This window comes from Ursus maritimus, unplaced genomic scaffold (assembly GCF_017311325.1).
Source record: "Ursus maritimus isolate PB19 unplaced genomic scaffold, ASM1731132v1 scaffold_2, whole genome shotgun sequence".
In the NCBI taxonomy this organism is placed as follows: domain Eukaryota; kingdom Metazoa; phylum Chordata; class Mammalia; order Carnivora; family Ursidae; genus Ursus; species Ursus maritimus.
Window position 1 is genome coordinate 8,573,142 of NW_024424452.1, and position 21,189 is coordinate 8,594,330.

The window sequence follows — 21,189 nt, forward strand, 5'->3', positions numbered from 1 at the left end:
TGGCCCCTTTACTCTTACTCGGCACTGCTCAACTTTGCAGAGACCTTAGAACGGGGTCCTAGAAAGAGTTACCCTGCTCCGTCAGACAGTTGCCCTTTGCGCATCTCAGATTTGATCCCTGGTCAGTCTCGAATGTGCCTCTCCTTTTGATGGCGCCTTGAGGTGAGCTCCAGGTTGTTCGACCGAGAGCCGCAGTCTGGAATTATCGAGTGGACTGTCTCCTGTCTCCGAGGCAGTCCCCAGGTACCAAAGAAGTTTGGCCGAGTTGGCATACTTCTCACGCTTGGGTGGGTCTCCGTCCTGGGAGACACCAGGCAGGACTGCGGAGAAAGGGGCCACGTCCAAAGTGACCCTGGGTTCAGGTCCCAACTCTGTGTTTGCTGGCTGTGTGGCCTCAGACAAGTCTCTTAACTGCTTACAGTTCCTTAAAAGAGAATAGAAAAAAGATGAACTTTGCGAACAGAACACGCTAAGGGAGAGAGGAATCAGTCATAAAGAAGGTGGCATCCTGGTTGCCGGGGGCTGGGTGAGGGGCACTGGGGACTTGTTCAGTGGGTCTAGAGTTTCAGCTTTGCAGGGTGAAAAAGCTGTGGAGAGCGGTTGAACAGCAATGTGAATGTACTTACTTAACATCGCAGAAGCATACACTTGAAAATGGGTTACGATGTATTTTCTATGTATTTTGCCATAATTAAAATGTTTTAACCTTTTTTAAAACGTAAGAAAGAAAGAGAGGGAGTGATAACTGGTACTTGCTTTGCACAATTGCTCTGACGGTTAGAGGTTAAAATGCCCAAATACGAAGTAGGTACTTAGATAAATCTGTAGTTGCCGAAGAAGTGTGTATTTGGTGGGAGAATCGTAAAGTCGTGCGCTGGGGAAATACCAGCGTGGTGGGCATGGGAGACGCATAGGCGAGTTCTAACCGACAGCTCAGGGTGAGTTTGAGCCTCCTGTGGCTGCCCAGAGAAGTGAATGCAGCATCAGGCTACATTAATAGAGATAGAGTTTCTAGAATGAAGGAGGTGATGTTCTGCACCAGTCTGCAGCAATCCGTCCATGCCCAGGGAATTATAATATATTCTGGAAACCACACTATGAGGACAACAGGGACCTCAAGTGCATTCAGGCTCCACCCCATTATCAGGACTGGGAAGGGACACTCACACAAAAGAAATCAGGAGGTTTAGGGCACGGTCCTAATCTCTGGGGAACAGGGAAATAAGACGAGGGGCTTGACACCAAGCACCAGAGGAATAATTTACAGATCTTGGGTTGTGACAGGGTTACAAAGGGGAAGGTGTCAGGTGGGGATATCATGGATTCTGTCCCGTAGCTCTCCGGGGCTGGCCCAGGGAAGGGGTCAGGCTTTTTCATGGCCATAGCCACACTCGGTGGCTGGTAGGAGAGACCTTGCTCGTAATATAGAGAAGCCTTCTCTCAGTCCTGGCTCTTTAGAGGTGCCCAGAGCTGTGCAGGCAGATGAGGGCCAGCCCTCGCTGAGGGTGTGAGGCGGGGGATCAGACACAGAGGGAACAGAAGGAAGGATTGCACTTGACTCCACGAGTTAACAAGGAGAAACATGCCCCGAGTGGCCATGAGCAAGACAGTGTTGCAGGCAGGCACGGAAGGGCGTGGTAAGCCCTGGGGATTCTGGGCCATTCCATAAAACCAAAGCAAGGAGGTGTAGAGTGGGAGAGTGGGCCCGCAGGCGGGGATCTATATCCAGGCTTGGGGGAGGGCTTTCAACGTCAGGCCTCTGAGCAGAAGACCTCTTTCTGAGAACGGTGGAGAATCCTGGGCAGGAGTGAGATGTCGGACTTGTGTTCTAGAAGGATCCCCCTGGCAGAACATCAGAGAACGGATGGGAGTGGAATGACTGGAAGCCGGGAGAGCAGCTGTCGTGATACATCAGGGCGAAGATGACTCGGGCCTGCAGCGAGGCAGTCCCAAGCAGAAGGGGGCGGAGGCAGCGGGGCAAGAGGAGGGGGACGAAGGAGCCGCGCGCCCGTGCAGGCGCAGCCAGACATCTGGTTCAGCCGCCTTTCCCATCAAGGAAAATCCCCAGGAGGAGCAATTTACTAGTTCATTGGCATATAACATTATTTTTGCACTAGGTTTATAGTCAAAATGTTCTACTGAGACCTGAAGCTGTTTTATTGCTGAAGCGCTCGTGTTTCTCTTGTGGAAAAGTGGAAGAGCAGTCAGCGGCCGCCAGCTCAGGGCCTCATTTACACCTGTTTGTTCAACTCCAAGGCACTTGCCCTCATCTTCTCCGCCTTAATTGGTAGCCGTGATGGTTCAGAACTTGGAAGACTTCGGGGTAAAGAAGAAGCCACAGCTTTGCGCCCGTAGGAAGCCATCCAGGGACTTGGGCCGTTCTGGCACTGTGCCAACTGTACCCTCACTCTGACATGAGCTGCTGGCGACACAGAGCCCCAGAAGGGGACAGGAGGAGGTCTTTGTCGTGAGCGGTCCTCCTCCTGCTAACCTGCCTGATTCTTACGGAGGACACCGCCCTAATGGGAGGACCATCAGCTTGAAGCACAACTTCGCCTCCCCGAGGAAAAGAGCCAAGTGTAGAGAAAACTGCCAGGAGCCACAGGAACTCCCAGCCAGGACGGCACTTTCTTTGACCGAGGTTTCTGGGTTCCAGTGGGGAACACCTGGCTTTGCATCCCAGATCTCCTCTTTCCAACCCATGTGACCTTGAACGAACCCCCCCCCCCCCCCCCGGCTCCTGGTGTGTTTCCCCATCTAGAGAATGACGGTAGTAATTCACACGTCTGAGAGAACACTGCTGAAAAAACAAATCCACTGAGTTAATTTTGAAGATCTTGATCGGCTTTATTCAACGATTCATGAATCGAGTAGCATCCCATCCAGGAGACAGAAAGGAGCTCCGAGGAGCTGTGCAGAATGGAAGGCTTCTATAGGCAGAAAAGGGAAGAGCCGATTATTTCAGGTGGGGCCCCCTTCCTACGGGAGCCGGGAGGGGTGTGTTGGGCAGATGACCTCACTAGCGCTGACCAGGAAATTCCAGGCTGACGGGTAAATGTCCTGTTCCCAGGAGAGGCTGACACTGCAATTAGGTTAGGACTTCCATCTTGGTTTGCTGACGTGAAGGTTTGGCACAAGCGACTCCACTGGGGGCCTGTTGTCTCTCTTTTAACAATTCCTCCCTTTTGATCAGACTCTCAGTCTGAGATGTGTGATCAAAATTTAAGGCGTTTGTGCCATTCTCAGCCACCACTCCGTAGTCTCACAGCTTTTGCCGATCTTCTGTGCGGTATTCCCAGGTCATGATGTTTTTGTGAAATTCCTGTGGTGGTCTCAGGGTCACGCCTTCAGGCCCCCTGTTTCTTAGTGGAGTCATTGTTTTCATTCCTTTTCTGACGTTCAAGTCTTGAGATCGTTCGCTTGACAGTGACTTCAAACACACATTTAAAGCTTTTGAGGGAATGTAACGCACAGGGAGGTTACTATGATTTTCATAAGCAGGATAATTCCCAGTTTCTGGAATGTACTTTGGAGCCATGGTCCCCAAGACCCAAATGATTCAAAATCAAATAAGTCAAAGAGACAGCCTGTTGAAAGAGTCCCCTTTCTAAGCCAGGTGGCCTTGCTCAGTGGCTTTATGTAAACAAGTTCCTACGTCCCCCAGAATTGTTAATGCAGGTACAGCAAGTAGTGTTGATCACAGCATGGACCCCCCCCCTTGTTCAGCCAAAAGATAAGGTCTCTCCTGTTATTAAGAACCACCTTGGCCAGAGAGTCTAAAGATCTTCATTGAGCAGCTATTGCTTTAGCAATGGAGTCCCCAGTACTTTCACGAGTTAAGGAGAGGTTCCTGGTCGTGACCTCACTGGCATTTACTGCTAACCAGGGAAGCAGGGCCTGGCCAAAGGAAGCAAATCCTGAATCACCAATGCCTCCCAGTGGGTCCTTTGCAACTCGAAACTCAGAGGCTGCCCAGTGAGGTGTCTCAGTCTTCGGACAGTTAGGAGCACAGTAGATAACCCAAGAGGCATTGCCCAGTTAGGCACCAGCCAGCCAGGCATGCGCAGGCCCAGGGAGAATGATAACCACCACAGGCAAAGATCGACCCTGTCAGGCCACAAAGCATTCCCACTAAGGTGACACTGTTAATGGACAGGTAGGAGTTCTTTACAACAAATCCAGCAGTCCGGAAGGCAAAGGTTACCCTCGGCTCCTAGCAGTGGCCTGGGAGATATGGATGATGGTGTTATCTTTCCAGGCTAATGCCAGAGTCAAGGAACAAAAGGGGAGAAGAAAGGGTTTCATGTTCAGCTCAAGTATGAGGTCTCCGTGCAGCCTTGGGGAGAAGCAGCCTACATCCATGTCAGCTGCTTATCTTCCTAGTCACTCCGTGCAGGAGATCTGTGTTGAACAAGACCGGCCGTTGGGTGGAGCCTTCTTTGGCTGTGAGATCTGTACCCAAGCTTCAGGTCCCTGGAGTCAGCCTGCCAGGCAGTGAGGAGGACCTGGTCTCGTCCCTTCCAAGGAGATTCAAGGGCAGTCTTTGTTCCTCATGAATCCAAATCAGAAAGGTGGGAGAAAATTCGAAACGTTAGTTTTGAGAGTCATGGCCAGCTATTTGAGGAAACTAGAAGAATTCAGGATCCAGTCCAGTTTACAGGTTTTATCAAAAAACCTCAAAGACAATTAACAGGATTAGCATCTGATATCTACACATGTGCAAACATAATTTTTCTCTCTGCAATCACCCCTATTCTTTTTTTTACTACCGATAATCATAGTAAAAGTAATTTTACATTCAACTTGGCCTGATTATTTACGTAAGTGCAGCAAGAATAGTGACTGAATGTGTAAGCTCCTCCATGCTTTCAAAGCTGGAACCTTACAAGCAAAGTACCAGGTCGATTTTTTAAGGGGCTTTATTTATTGGCCCCACAAAGTCATCCTTAGTTCCTTAAAGCTATTTGGTCATATCCAAGTTGATGCATGTCTCTCAAATATGACAAGCAGGTCAAAACCTTGGTAATATAGGGGCGCCTGGGTGGCTCAGTCGTTAAGCGTCTGCCTTCGGCTCAGGGCGTGATCCCAGGGTTCTGGGATCGAGCCCCGCATTGGGCTCCCTGCTCTGCTGGTAGCCTGCTTCTTCCTCTCCCACTCCCCCTGCTTGTGTTCCCTCTCTTGCTGGCTGTCTCTCTGTCAAATAAATAAAATCTTTAAGGGGGAAAAAAACAAAAAACAAACCTTGGTAATATAGCCAACATTTCCAACTGTGTCCTGTTACGAGGAGCACACATACTCATTGAACTGATGCAAAAACTAACTATATTGCCGTGAAAAGCATAAAGTTTCTGAGTCCTGGAGGGATCAGGTCGGGAGAAAAAGTAAATGTTTCATTTTCATTTAAAAATGTAAAAATTGCCAAATTGCTGTTTGAGAAAAGTTTCCTTAAATCTGGAGAAGTGAAACATCAGTATTTCAAACAAGAAGTCATAAAAATTACAGTCATCTTCCTCAGTCCATTCATTTCCTGATTAGTAATCCTCATTCTGCTTGAATACAGTTGTTTGGGGTTGGTTTTTTTCTCTGTAAGTTCTGGAAATTCTTACCCAGTTCTGGAAATTCTTAATGATCTTTGGTTATCTAAAATTTGGACTTGTCACAGTCCTTTCTGTAAAACCCCGTGAAGATGAAGTACTTTTGTAGGAAAACTTTTGCAAAAGCATTTGAGTAAAACAGTAATTCTGTAAATGACCAAGACTTCTGTCCATTGTTAAAGATCTGAGAGTTCATTTGATAAGGAATTGTAGTCATTTCTGTGATGTATGACATTTTAAGATAATAACTGGAATCGTGACATAATACCAAGACCAATCTGATTTCTAGGAATTTCACACAATTTCTGAAACCCTTAAGTAACTTCACAAATACAACATAAAGATGGCTCAGTACACGGCTTCCCATGTGATTTAACAAACCAAATCAGCCGAGTTAGTTTTAACCTTTATTTATTTAACCTTTTATTTAACCTTTAACCTAAATTTAACATTTATTTATTTTGTTTTTAAAGATTTTATTTATTTATCTGACAGAGATAGAGACAGCCAGCGAGAGAGGGAACACAAGCAGGGGGAGTGGGAGAGGAAGAAGCAGGCTCATAGCAGAGGAGCCTGACGTGGGGCTCGATCCCATAACGCCGGGATCACGCCCTGAACCGAAGGCAGACGCTTAACCGCTGTGCCACCCAGGCGCCCCATCATCTCCCTTTTTATAAGGTGAGAGAACGAATCCTTTGAGATGTCCCAGGACCCCTCCGGAAAATCTCAAAGTTAGCTCGGAGTCAAAAAGAATTCATTTAGCATTTGATTCACAGAAGTTTGTCAAAAAATATCAGAGGGTTTTAAAACACTTAGGTAGCATCATAGGTCACTGTGACACAATACTTACTCCCCTATTTAACCGTAGTGACAGCAGAAGACCTTGAAGACAAACAGGGGAAGTTAAATAGTTGTTTAAAAAAAAACAAAACAAAACAAATCCTTAGCTCTTTTAGTAGAGAAGACAGCTTTCTTAAGGAATCAAAGACCTGATAAAGACCCAGGAAATTATTTTGACAAGACACAAAATCTTCATTTTCCAGGCAGGCTCCTTAAAAGGTAGAGAAGAACCTTTTACAGACTCTTACCAAGAGCAAACCAGTAGTTCAAGAAAACTCTGACCTTTTGAAAGAGAAAACCAGCGTACCTCGCTGGCTCAGTAGAGCACGTGACTCTTGATCTCAGCTCTGTGAGCCTGAGCCCCACATTGGGGATAGAGATTACTTAAAACTAAAATCTATTAAAAAAAATAAAAATAGAGAAAGAAAGCCTAACTCATGTTGCACCAGATGACTTCTGATGTTAAAACCCACTTAACTGTATTACGTCTACCCTAACTTTAGCTAGCTTGGCCACACAGGACAATTTCTTTCCAAAGAGTTCTTTTCCACAGGTCTACAACTTTTTTACCTTCAGATTTTGCCCTGTGTTTTTCCTCTCTCCCATTCTGAAGTAAACAGCCTCACTTTAAGACAAAATCATTTTCTTTTCCCTCAACACAAATGCCTCTCCGCTCCCATACCTTCTTTGACTGAAAACACACTTCTTACTTTCCTTGCATATGGAGATGTTTCCTTCATCATTTCTAGCACTTTAATTACCTATATTAGAATTTTTAACCCATAGGAGCCTTTAATTTCTAGTAGAAATGAAGAAGTAAGTAATCCTGAACTTTTACGCCCGCGTTCCGTGGCTTCGTGAATGTATAAATATGTCGTATAATTTCTAGAAACATGGTTTCTCATAGTAAGCTTTTTAGTGTGGCACAAAATGTGTCTTACTGGTAGACCCAGATGTCTTTGGTTCCTCTGTAAAAGGAAGCCCAAAGTGGATACACCTGTGTCCAGAGATTAATTAGCCTTTTGCAATGACCCCTGCAATGAAACGGTTTTGGAATTTTGAAGCATCTTGAGACTTCTGGCTGCCAGTTAAATACGCACCCCATTCAATTTGTTTGATTTGGGAACCCTTGCATTCAAGTGCGCTGCTTAAATAATCTTCTCTAACTGGAACATTCCTCTTAATGGCCATTGTTAATTCTAGGTTGTTTTTAATAAGATCCTGCCGTGTTTGTAGGTATTTAAAGGTTCTGAGACTGTAGTTCTGTTACATTAAATAAGCAAGCGTACCAGTAGGTGACGTGCTCAACTCTTTGGACTTACGTCCACCACGACGACGACGATGATATTTACTGTTCTAGCTAAGCCTTTGGGTCTTCGGGAGCCAAACTAATATCTAAAAGGGATAGGCCTCTGGGTTGGGAGTTGTGGATGTTTTACAGTGTACCTGATTGCATGGAAATTTTCTTGAGGTTGGCAGGTGACCTAGTGTCACTCTAACCCAGTCCTAATTCACCCCAGCACAGGGGTCTTAGAGTTAGGTGGGTCTAAACAGGGACTCTGGTCACTAGCACAGGGCCAACTTGGGACACAGGGCAACACGTGTCTCATCTCTGACCTGTAGTAGACCTTCCTGAGCTCTCTTGTGCAGAATCACTGAAGCAGGGTCACCTCTGGGGTTCTGTGTGGGTGTTGCTTTGGACCAGAAGTTGGCTGTGTGCTTTCCAGAGCAATGGAGTCCATCCCTTTGGAAGGCTCATTTGTTGGCCTTGCTAGCCTCCCCTCTCTTTTATCTCTCCTTCCAGAGTACAGGGCCTTGTGGAGAGCAAGGCTGAGAGGTCATCCCCAAGGAGAGCCTGCCTTCTTCTCGAAAATGTTCGAATGTGGTGTTATGTGTCCTTGAGTATGGTAGCCAGAAAAATGGCCCCCGAAGATGCCGCGTCCTAAACCCAATGACTTGTGAATACAGTAGTGTACCTGGCATAGGGGGGTTAAGGCTGATAACAGCTGACCTTGAGGTGGGAGATGACCCCGGCGTGTGTGAGTGGGCCCCGTGTAATCACGGGGTCCTCAGATGCAGAGGAGGCCACATCAGAGCCCTGTGCTAGCTTTGAAGATGGAGAAAGGGGCCACGCGCCAAGGAATGCGGGTGGCCTCCAGAAGCTGGAAGTGGCAGGAAAACAGATTCTACCCCAGAGCCTCAGAAAGGAACACAGCCCTGCCCACACTGTGGTCTTAGCCCTGTGAGACCCATTGCAGACTCTTGACTTCCAAGAGCTATAAGATAATAAATGTGTGTTGTTAAAATCCACTAAATTTGTAGTAATTTGTTCCAGCAGCCCTAGCAAAGTAATAGAAGGAGGGCTTGCCTGCGAACAGACTCGTTTTCCTAGCCAGGTCCCCCCTCGGAGAAGCCGAGGGTCTACCTGGAGGCTCAGCCCATTGCCAGCTTGTGTGGCTGCTTTGTCCCTGGAGGGGGTTGCTCATCGCTGGTGTGGCTGCAAGCCTGGGTTTTCATGGCCACACATAGAGTAAGAGACACAAAGAGCAGGGCCGAGTTGGGCAGAAGACTGGATCAGACACCCACCACCACCACCACCATTTAAAACCAGGGACCCCCAAAGGCTACAGCAGAAATGGGTAAACTGGGAAAAGCCCAGATTCCATCACGTCTCCACCGTGGTAATGGGGGAAGCGAAAACACGCCTCCCTAGAGAATGTCTCACCACAGCCACCTCTCCATGAGCCTAGGTCCTTCGTCTCACGCCAGGCGGTGACCAGCCTCACCAGCCTTCCCCCCTGGGTCTTCACCCACCCCGCCAGCCGCAGCTGTCTGAGGCTCTTGCCTTTGCCTGCTCTCTCCGCCCCACCCCACCATGCCTCCTCCATATTTTATAAATCAAATTTTTCAGACTTTAAGGTCTGGAAATAGCTGCCAGCATCCTGTATCGGCATTCTCATGTGTCCTCCCTCAGGGACTGAGTTGAGGGAAAGCAGTCCTTACTGCCCTTTCTGGGGCATTTCAGGAGCCCTCGAGGAGTTGGGTGGAGGCCGGGAGGTCCCCACGGGCCGCCCTTTAGGATGAAGACACACCCCGGACCCACAGCTCAGGCTGCCTTTCCCGACATACAGAGCTGTGCCTTGGGCCAGCCAGTGTCACACACGGGGGACTCGTCACTGCGTTTTGGTAGCTTGATGGACGGAAGCCTTCTTAAAGTGCTGCTCGCTGCTTCCCGCTGACTGCTGCAGCCCCGCTACGTCTCTAGTCACCTTTCCCTAGACGCCTCCGGTCTTCAGATGGGGAAAGAGTAATGACCACCTGAGGCAGTGCCGCCAGGGCCCTAATAATAGAAATAATAGCTGATGATCGAACACCTGACCCCGTGCGGTGGGCGCTGTTGGGCCCTGGGCTCCTGTCACCTCCTTGGTCCTCATTCGGCCCGTGAGGGCTCAGGCAGCGGCCGCATCCAGGCTTATGGTCAGGGCTACCCCCCGAGGCAGGCAGTGTCCCCGCTCGTCGTGTCGTGTGCCCTCCGGCGTCACTTCTCTCCGTGCTGTCAGCACCGACTCTCACTTCGCAGGAAAAGTACAGAAAGTCAACAGCAGCCGGCAAAGCAAGCGTCTCGAGGGAGCAGCCCGGGCTTGGCAAGCAGTGGCCGCTGGATCCCACACCCCGGGACCGCACCAGCTGCCACCCAGAACCCTGGCCTCGTTGGCCTCAGCAAGGGGGGGAAGAGCGAGGGCACCGGCCCCCCGGAAACAAGGAGATGGCTGTGTCGTGGCATTCCAGGTCCGAAAACACCAGAGCCTTCCGCCGTCCATCGCTGATGCCCATTCTTGGAAAGACAGCTTCATCTGGTGGGACTGCGGTCCTCAGGAAGACCAGAGACCCTCTGCACATGAGCCATAGCGTGGGGCTGACCCAGCACAGCGCCCCCTTTTTTCTTCCAGCCTCAGCTGCCAACGATGAGACTAAATTTACGACCGTGGGAACGAGCTCCCCCAGCAGCCCACCGGCGGCTGCTCCCAATCCTTCAGCGGCTCTTCGGCCTGCTTTTATTTTTCATCTGCTCTGGGCCCGTTTAGCTGCATGAACCACCTCAACTCCTTTTGTTTGTTTCGCTTCGTTTCATTTTGTTTTGTTTTTGATGTCCTCAGGGCATAAATCCTAAACAAATAATAAAATCCTAAACAAGCAGAAAGTTGCGCCGAAGTCACCAAGTCAAGCCAAATGTGGTGAAAAGGCTGTGACCGCCGTGGAGAGGCCACAGAGTGACTCTGTACGTGAACTTGGAAACCGCACGAAGTTCGGAAGCTCTGGAGAAGTTAGGGCAGCCGAGGAGAAAGTCCTCGTCGGCTGGATCCCATGTTCCCTGAGCCACCCGCCCCTGGTGAGACAGCGCCGTGCACCCTGTGGCTAAATGCCTGTATGAGAGCCTTGCCGTGAACCCACTGCCCGGGCCTGCCCGGACTCTGGTGTTTCTGGAACAGTGCGGAGCCAGCGTTCCCAGGCGGGGCAGGGTGGCTGCGCGGCGTCATTGGCTGCTGCTAAAACAGCTTCTCCACCAGGCTAAGAAGGCTTTTTCCTCGTCCAAGAGACTAGAAATATGTCAAATACACCTCATTCCTGGCAGGGTTGGGGAGGTTTTATGCCCAAGGGCTTAGCCGACTAGAAAGAGAAGAGTAAACTTTTCAGTAATAAAGACATGATTATCAGAAAAACTTGGAGTGGCACATCCAGAAATCTGACACTGAGAAGGACAGTTCCTGCCGTTGGCCTGAGCCGGAATCACCCCTGCCCCTGTCGCCACGCCGGCCACATTGCCGCCTTGCCCAGCAGGCCGTTCTGAATTCAGCCGCGTGAGCACAGACAGGCCTGGCCAGGCACCGTGGGAATTAGATGGAGCGAGGCTCCAAGAGCCCTTGGAGAAGCAAGGCGGGCGGCCACCAGCACCACCCTGGGCAGAAGTCCCTGCTGTTAGAAATATCCTAATTTGTGGGCGTGCAGAGATAGACTGGCTGAACAGTCCTGCAGCAGGATCTCTGAAGGCTGCCAAACCCGCTCCTTGGCCAGCTAGATTGATCTAGAAGTACCCGGCAGGCTCTTTTCTGTTTCTCTCCATCGGTCCTTTTGTAGCAATTAGCCAACATGGGGCGCCTGGGTGGCTCAGTGGGTTAAGCATCTGCCTTCGGCTGAGGTCATGATCTGAGGGTCCTGGGATCGAGCCCCTCGTTGGGCCCTTGCTCAGCAGGGAACCTGCTTCTCCCTCTGCCTCTGCTGCTCCCCCAGCTGGTGCTCATGCTCTCTGTCAAATAAATAAATAAAATCTTTAAAAAAAAAAAAAAGACACACGACCTAGCCCTGGTCAGCCAGGCTCTCCTCGTTCATCTTTTCTCTCCGCACAATGCGAGTCCGCTGGAAAGAGCAGCACACGACTTCCGGTCTGCGTGCCCAGTGCCACCATTCCGCACCCCTCCTACAGTTTCGTCTCCGTCATAACTGTAAGATCAGGACAAGCCCGGCAGTAAAATGCTTGTGAATGAGTCCTGTGTGCAGTGCACCCCTGCAGAGACCGATCCCTGCGAGGTCCCTGAGAAGCTGACTAGGTGGCTGTGTCCCCATTCGGGGTGGCTTAGTGGGCAGAGGTCACTTGCCCTGGCTTCTCCACCCGCTGCACCACGGTGCCTTCTCGGGCAGCGGGCACCGGCATGTCCTAGTGTCACCGCCCAGTGAGAAATCCTGGGTTGCCATCCGTGGCATTGGCTTTCCCGTCCTGGAATGACACGCAAACAGCGGAAGCACCCCCCTTTCCTCCTCGGCCCCCTTCCTGCAGTTGGCTCCACGCCCCCTCGCCCCCAGCGGGCCCGGCCGCCCTCCCGCCTCTGGCCCCCGGGTCAGCCTGGCTGGCTGGATGTGCCAGCGTCGGCATCAGAAGACTTGGTCGGGTGAAGGGTTAAATATGTTGAAATTAGGCTGGCCTCACAAAAGAGGTGGCATTTACGCCCCGTACGTTTATGGAAATACTTGCCGAAGGAAAACAACCACAACATTGTGCGTGTCTTTAGGAAGAGAATGGCCAAAGTGTCTTTAATTCACTGTTTACCCGTGAGAATTACTCCCAGGAGTCATCCTGCAATAAAATCTTCTTGGTCTATGAGAATAGAAAGAAATTGAATCAAAAGACTCTATTTCCACTTGTATTTATTCAGTCTGGGAAATTCAGTGGGCCGAAGCATTAGTATCAGCAGGGGATTCCTTGCTCCTAGCGTTAAATTACTGTCATAATCGCTCAATTATTTCTTCCTTGTACTGTTTAAAATAAAAATCCATCACATTCTATGTTTTTTTCTAGCATTTATTAGGTTGAGTGTTTAGGAAAATCAATTATAGTCAGTCAGGCATGAATTGATGAATGTTCTTGTAATAATTGTCAGTTGTTAAACTGAATGTACTTTCTCTTCTCACACTTTTCATTTCCTTCAGAGGGCAGAGGTGGCCCAGAGAGAGGCGGAGACTTTGAGGGAGCAGCTCTCGTCGGCCAACCACTCTCTCCAGCTGGCCTCGCAGATCCAGAAGGCGCCGGACGTGGTGGGTAGCCAGGCCCCGTGGGGACTCTGTCTGCCGCACCTCTGCCCCTTTGGGTGACAGCTGCTTGCTTTCGCTTCTTAACGGTCCTTTTCGGGAAAATATTTTAACCAGTACTGCTGTGTTGGTCAGGAATGCTTTGGGCAATCTGGGGACGGGACTTGTAAGGGTCAGAGGAAGAGATTTCCCGATTGGGCGTCGATGCTAAATCGTCGGCGTGTCGCCCTCCCGACGTGGAGGCCGAGGCAGGGGTTCCCCTCACCAAAGAGAGGGCCCTCCCGGCTAGGGTTAGGGGGAGACGGTCGACAAAGGGTGGGCATGTGAGGCAGGAGCCTTGCCAGAATTAACCGGAAAATTGGAAGTTCCGTCTTCACCTCAATGTGTCCTTCCAGAGCGACGAGCAGGGCGGGCCGAAGAGGTAATAAAGTGATAACTGGTCCAAGTCTGTGTAGTCGCAGGCTCGCTGCAAGAGCCAGCATTCGGAAGGAGTGAGGCACACATCTTGTCCCTTTGTATGCCTCTTGATTTTTTCTAAGACGAATAAAAATTGCTCTCAGGCGGAACTTTCCCAGCTCGATCGAGGCAGCTTGGACTTTCAGATTCCAGGCTCCCGCCTTGAACGCCATGCAGTAGCCTGACTTCCCCGGGCCCAGGTTTCATCACGTGTGTAGTAAAGTTCTGGAAGTTCTTAGGAGCAAAGCGCTTAGAGCAAGGCCTGCCCTGTAATAGGTGTCAGTGAACCTCAGCGCTTGCTTACTGCGGTTGGCCTCACTATCTCTGATCCGGGAGCCCCGGTTTCAAAGCTCAGCTCGTCATCTATTGGCTCACGGACCTCAGGTAGTCAGACGGGGGCAGCCTCAGTTTCCTATGTGCAGAGTAGCAGTGAGTGGCCCCCAGGGCCCTCCAGCTCCTGTGGCCTATGGTGGGTGAACTGTGCTTGTAGGTGGCCTTTCCTTTAGCAGAGGGTTCCAGAGCACCTGCTGTGTGGACAGTGGGAGAGCAGGGAGGGATGGGCCAGGCCCTTCCAGAGAGGGCACAGTCTCACCGGGAGACCCCCCACACGGTGGTCAGACAGCCACTCTTCCGCCCGTGAGGAGGCATTTTCTTTCTTTGCCTAGGTGACTCTTAAGCTGACATTACATTTTAAAAATAATTAATTAACATTCAAGAGAACATGATTTAAGGGTTTCAGGGTACAGAGAACAATTTTCCATTTAAGGAGCCATCCCAGCATTCATTTTACCTGAAATGTCCCCTGGGCTCTGTCACTGTCCCTTCATCCACCCATGCCTGCATGGGACCCGGAGCCTTGGCCGAGGCAGGCGGAGACCCTCAAGAAAGGAGTCAGTACGGCTTCTCTCCCAGCCTCTGTGGTCGCCTTGGGTTCTCGAGAGAAAGCGGTCCGTCCTCATGTGTCTACACAGAGCTCCTAAGCTAAATGTTTTTGATTGAAAGGAGTTCTGGCACCATCCGAGACTGTAGCAACCAAAACATTTCAGAAGGAAATGAATGTTTTTGCAGGTCGAGTAAGTTGTGGGTCCTCGAGGCGCTTAAACACTTCATCATGGGCTAAGTGCAGTGTTTACGTGGCTCGGGTTCAGCCGTCCGCGAGCGGCCCTGCCAGGGCTCCCCCCGGGCCTGCGTTCCCAGTAGCTGCAGCTCCAGCCAGTCGGGGAGCAAACATAGGAAACTAGGCCAGCGGGAAAATGTCTGTTGGGCTTGGCTGGCAGGACTCGGCAGAAGAACAGCAGAGTCTATAGATCGAGCAAAAGCCAAAACCGATCCATTGGGCGTCTTAACAGAATCGCCAGTCATGGAAGGTGAGCCTGCCTCTTGGCGGGCTCTTGCTCTGCGTTGGGGGCCGCTCTGGGGCTTTATCTGGTTGTCTGATTTATGCCTTGAGACCCCACAGTCATTGAAGGTAGATTTTATTATCCGCGTTTTCCAAGTAAGGGAAAGAGGCTCAGAGAAGTTAAGTAATTTACACAAGGTCACACAGCTCAGACATGATCAAGCTGGAGTTTGATCCTCGGTTGACCTACTCCATAACACACTCTTGCCCCTCCATCGAGCTACTCTCCTTCGTGTGCATTGAATGAGACGGGACACATGCAGGTCCTTTGTCAAGTATTTATAGACAAATAGTCGTTCAGGGCTTTGGTGCACCACACCAGGCCACCCCTTGAACCTAAACAAACCATAATATTAAGAAACATGCCTGTGTTGTCAGGCGAACCTACCAGGTGAAGCCACCAGATGGAATCAGCCTACTCCGGGCACTTGGTGTTGGCAGAAACACAGGGGGTCAGTAAGAAAGTAAAACTGAGGTCCCCATGCCCTCCTCTTTCCCGCACTGGAGTAAATGTAAGTAAGGCTTTAGCCCAGAGCCAGGCGTCTGAGTCTGGGTCTGGGCTCCCAGGCGCAGCATCATTTCCAGTTAGGTTTCCTCGCCGTCTCGAGTGCTGCTCTTGCGTCTCATCAATATTTGACATGGAAATGGCTGCAGGATAGAAGAGATCGTTACGTAGCGTATTTCGGCGCGGGCGTGCTGGTCTCCATCGGAGGACTCAGACGCACGCGGCTTAGGAGGGAGGGGAGGTGAACAGGGTCCTACATCAGTACCTTCTGCTTTTACATTCATTTTTCCCTTTGGACTGTCATCATCTTAAGGCCTTCTTTTTCTTTTCACCATGTTTTCAGACTCTACAGAGCATTTTCACACGTCCTCTCCTGGCCCCCGAGCCATCGGAGCCCCCACCCCCCAGCCCTGGCTCCTGTGAAGGGCGTAGGACCCCCTACAGGTCTTGGAAGCCTGGAGCCATGGGGATATCCCTGCTGGGACAGACTCTTGGGACTTGGTTCTGGTGCCCACCGGGGGAAGTCAGTTTTGTTCCTTCCTTCAGAGGCTTGTCCCAGCCAGAGTCCTGACCTTGAACCTGTCTCCAGGGGAGGGCCCAGAACGCATATATTTTCTAAAGCCCCCAAGTGCTTCAGGTACCACTGAATCGAGGCCCAGAGAGACACGCGGGAGCCAATGGTCCTGACCCTCTTTGGTTCGTGTACATTTCATGTCCTGGCAGTGATGGCAAGAGCGTCTCAAGTGCCTGACACTGAGATGTGCAGAGCGCCCCTCCTGTCGGCCTGTGTTCACTCCATTGCACAACTTCCTTTCTAGCTTGTGCCCAGGGCCTGAGACCCAGGCCCAGACCTCCCTCCACACCCTGCCCCTTGATCACCTCCTGGGCCCTCGTTTGGTTCTTCCTTATCTCCCACGTGTCTTCGTGATGGGACAGCCAGGAAGTGAGCCCCATTTGGGCTTCGAGTAGAATGACCTTTTCTGTCTCCTTTCCAAGGTCTTACTGCTTTTGGGTGGATGATCTCATCTCTTGGAGCTTATATAAGACACGAATGACTTTGGCTAGGTTATGAATGAGGAAGCCGGCCTGGGTGCCTGAGAGTCCGTTGATGTGCTCAAGGTTGCACGGCCAGCATGGGGCCGGGCCCGTGTCGGCCCCTGGAGTTGAGCAGATGGCCCTCTGGGACTGCCGGCTCCCAGGTCCCCATCCTGAATCCAGGCTCAGCACTGCCAGCTGCTGTTTCTGCACATATCATTTGAACCACTTATCCCTGGTGTATTCGACTTGTACTTGGCCGTTTAAAGCCCCAGTGCCCCGTTTGGCTGGTTGTACAGACTCTCCCAGAGAGCACTCGAAACCATTATTATGGCTGGCATCCCTCAGGTTGGAAAATTGATAAATAAGTTCGAATGAGGTAACTCAGCTCAATCTCTAACCCCCATGAGACCAACCTCCCTGGATATCCCTCTCATCGTGTCCCCTCCCTGGTCCCCCAGGCCCACGACCACAGGTGCGGGCACTTCTGGCCACCCTCCTGAGCGGTGACCATCAGGTAGCAACAGGCTCTCTCCTTTTCAAGCTGGCCTCAGCATCAGTGACCCCCGCCCATGCCCCGTCCCTGCTCTTTCCAACCTCCTTGTCCTCCCATGGTGCTCCCACCCTGACACGGAGCCTGTCTTCCTTCTGCCCACCAGCCCTTCCGCCCCCTTCCCTCCTCACTGCTCACTTCCACACGCTTCTCTCACTAATGTCATAGGCAGTAACCCCTGGCACGGCCAGGAGGACTGGTCTCAGGTCCCCGTAGCTCCTGACCTGGATCCCAGCCAGCATTGTCAAGGGCGGGGCTTCCCCCACGCTCGGAGGTCAAGGATGGGTTTGGTTTTGTTGTTAATTCCTGATCGGTTGCAGACAGTAAAAGCGTCACAGCAATGTTGAATCGCTAGGAAAGTTCCTAAACGCTCACTCTCCCTTCCTGGGCTTGGCTCCCTGTGTACCGGCAACATTTTGTGAGTTGGCGCCAGTTCGGGGAGCACACTCTGAACAGAACTGATCTGGACAGCATGTGCCTTTTAAAGAAGCTGGTGGGAAGATGCTCACCGGGGCCATGTGCATGTCTGCCAGGACTCAGGAGGAATGAAGCCTTACTTCCAAGACAGTACAAACCAAAGGAACAGAAAGGGGTCACTCGTTTGCACACAGAGCTTTACATTCTTAAATGATCAGGTCCTTAATTTCCCAGCAGGGAGATGTGAAAAATTACCTCCCTGATGACTGGCTGTTCCCCAGCGTAAGAACCCTGTGACAGGCACATCGTGCCTGGCCTGGTGGGGCTGCACCTGCCAACTGGGGCCGCGGCTGCCAGTATGGGCAAGAGCAAGACATGAATTGGGGCACTTTGTGGGGGGGGGAGCATGACAGTGAGGATGATGACATCCCACACTGTAGTCTGAGCTGTCCCCAGATGTCTGCTGTCACAGAGACCAGTGTGTCCTGTCCCCTGGCCATGCCCAGAAGAAGTGCAGCCACCTGCCAGAAAAGCTTCCAGAGTCCTTCAGGAGCCAGAGCTCCTTTTAAAACTTGAAAAAAGGACAGCCTTAGTCCTTGGGAAGTAGAATTGACTTTTTCTTCTTCTTTTTTTATTTAGTACCTTTTTCTTATTCTGCATATTTTCCAAAATGAGCAAATGGGGGGTGTGGCAGTAAGTTTTTCACAACATCAAAGATCAAAAGCGTTCCAAAGCAAGGAAACGCCAAGTGCGTTCTCCCACATCTTTTAACTCTTTTTGAAAATGCTGACTCTGAGAATCAGATGGTCAGACACCATCCCGGCCTCTGGATAACACGGTAGCTAACCCAAGAGACGTTGCATTACATCTTGGGGTAGAAAATCCTAATGCTTCAGATCTTCCACGGGACCTCCCCAGAGCCTGCCCCCTGGGCACCCCCACCGTGCAACCAGACCCTTTCTGTCACCTTCTTCGGTGGTGGCTCAGGTGTCACCATGTGCACGAGGCTTCTCCCGAGCGTCTTCCTGAAGCCCCACGCCTCACCCAAGCCTGACCCCAGGCTCCATCCCCGCTTCAGTTTCTGGGTGCCCTGGTTGGGGCGCAACACACGTTGGCATCTCAGACGCCCGGCCCCACCCACTGACTGGATGCCCCGGGACAAGAGGGACTGTTCTCCCTGTGCTCACAGAGTGTGCCTGGTTCCTGGTGTGCACCCAAAAAATACTTGTCCGTTGGCCAAACGCAGGCGCATTTGCCATGCACACAGGAAGGTGGTGCGGGGAGGGTGTTGGCAGGTCTGTCCCCGCAGAGGTAGGAGATTACGTCTCACCACCAGTGCGCCGTCCACATCACTCCACCTGCGCGTCCTGGCCTCTGTCGCCGGCACAGACAAGCACAAGCCCCGCCCGGAGCCAGGGCACTTCTGTCATTCCCTCTCTCCTCCGCAGGAGCAGGCCATAGAGGTGCTGACCCGCTCCAGCCTGGAAGTTGAGTTGGCCGCCAAAGAGCGGGAGATCGCCCAGCTGGTGGAGGACGTGCAGAGACTCCAGGCCAGCCTCACCAAGCTGCGTGAGAATTCGGCCAGCCAGATCTCCCAGCTCGAGCAGCAGCTGAGCGCCAAGAACAGCACACTCAAAGTAAGGGCGTCATGGGGGCCACGGGCCGAGGGAGGGCCAGACGTGCACGCGCACACCTGCTGCCTCTGCCTTCTTCCGCTCGCGACCCTGGAGGGAGCCCGAGGCCAGCTGGCCCAGTGGGTTGCTCCTGTCCTCACTGTCTGGGACACGTGCTGGGTGAAGTGAGCACAGCAAGAGGCCTTAGCTCAGAAGCCACCTTGTTGGCCCCGCCTTGGCTGTTGAGCAAGTTGTCTTTGCCGTTTGTGGTCTGCACAGGTCATGGTTAGAATTCGTTCTCACGGTCAAAGCCGAAGTGACGGCTCGGGTTTTTCTCAGCCTGAGCTCCAACCATCAGCAAGAGTTTTTCCCTCCCGTGAGAATAGTGGGAGCATAAGAGGCCTGAGGTTCCCCTGGACACAGCTCTCAGAGACATGGGTACACAGGTACCATCAGAGCTCCTTTCCTAAGACCATCTTGTCTGGAATTGACTGCACATAGGGCAACCTGGAACCTCGGTGACAGAGCTAGAAGCAGGGTCCTGGAGCTCAAGGCAGGGAGAGTGACTTTGAGCCCTTCTACCAACTCTTGCGTGGATGGCACTACCCTCAATGGCACTACCCTTGCAGGCAACACTTGGTAGAAGGCCCCGTCCTCAGTGCCCACCCACGGTGCTGCTTCCCCACCTGGCATCCCAAAGATGGACATTTTGTGCACCTGCTTGCGTGGGGTTGGAGTGGTTGCCAAGGTCGCAGGCCATCTGCACAGACATACCTTTCATCGAGCTCCAACAGCCTTTCAGTATATATATATATTTTAATTATACCTGATTTAAGATACTTTCAATCTGTTACAGTTAGCACAATATGAAGAAAATCCTTGCACCCTAGATTTGTGGCATGTCAGGGCCAGAAGGGCCTCCTTGGAGGTATCTTATTTGATAATAAGTGACAGGGCTAGCAAGGGTGTGGGCCCAGCCTCCAGGCCAGACGGGCCCCCACTCTGCCATCCGTCCCAAGCCTGCGCAGTGCCCGCCCAGCATCCGTTTGCGGAGCGCACGAATGACGGCCAAGCCCAGTCTTCATGTACTAAATACAGTGCATCAAGATCAGTCGTGAAAATGTCAGGAAAACTTTCTCTTATGTAAAGTAATCCCAGGGTGTAGTTAGGCGCATTTTAACTTTTTTAAAAACTGAGATTTCCCTTCCCTTGCCTTTCTGACCTCAAGCCAAGTTTCCCTAACCCCGGGGCACCCACTGCTCTCCCTCCCTGGTTTCCTCCTGGCCTCTTCGGGGTGCATTTCATCCCCTGCCAGGTGCCTGGGCCCCTCTGCGGAGCCGGTCCTGCTGGCTTTGGGGACAGGGTTGTCACATTTGTCATTGACCATGGCATTTACTTCTTCTGTGGTTCTTATTCTCCCATCGGCCTGCCCAGTGAGTGCCAGCGTTCATTTTTTATTTCTAGATTAAATCTAATTTTCTCATGTTACAGCCATTTCTGACCCCAGCAGTGACATTATTATTAGATAATTTGCCTTTCTCTGCTTTGTTACAGTGAAGGGGTATGACTCAGATATATCCTGCATTTGACTACAAGAGAGAGGCTATAGACCTTACATTTTTTATTATGAAGCAATTTCTTCTAAATCAGTTAAGGTTTTAATGTTTGCCTTCACACACACAAAAAAATGAAACGCCGTTTTCCAAATGAATGTTCTTTATCCGTATCTTGGGGGAATTCTTTAATACGGTGCAGTTAATGAAACAATTTGGCAATACTTCTTCCAAAATTATCGCTCCCTTATCTTCTTCTGATCTAATAATCAAAACATATCCTCTAGTAACAAGACTTCTCTGATTCTAATTATCTTAACCCCTTGTCACCAGGAGTGAAGATCTCCCCAATACTGAACCCGCACACAAAAGGCATTAGCCTCCCCCAGACGGGCACAGCTACCTCCCCCACCCAAAGGAGTAAGGTTAATTGAATGAGATACCTTCCCAGGGCTTTTTTTTTTTCTAATGTGTATAATTTATAGTCTGAAATCTAAACTAAACAGCCATACAGTTATTAGGAAAAATACGTTATGAATGGGACCCATCAGATTGGCAACCAGATGCTTTTCCGATGGGGGGGGGTCTCCGGCCCGGCAGCCGTGGCTGCTCGGAAGCAGCCAGGAGCGGCACCCGAACTTT

At 51.0% G+C, this 21,189-nt stretch overlaps 1 protein-coding gene across 1 annotated transcript in view; it reads left to right on the forward strand.

Annotated features, from left to right (window-relative positions):
* CUX1 (cut like homeobox 1) overlaps nucleotides 1–21,189 on the forward strand; it is a 357,827-nt gene that overhangs the window by 254,863 nt on the left and 81,775 nt on the right. The window contains 2 exon segments of the mRNA XM_040634894.1: nucleotides 12,918–13,022; nucleotides 18,830–19,018. Of these exon segments, the coding sequence (XP_040490828.1) occupies nucleotides 12,918–13,022; nucleotides 18,830–19,018 (294 nt within the window).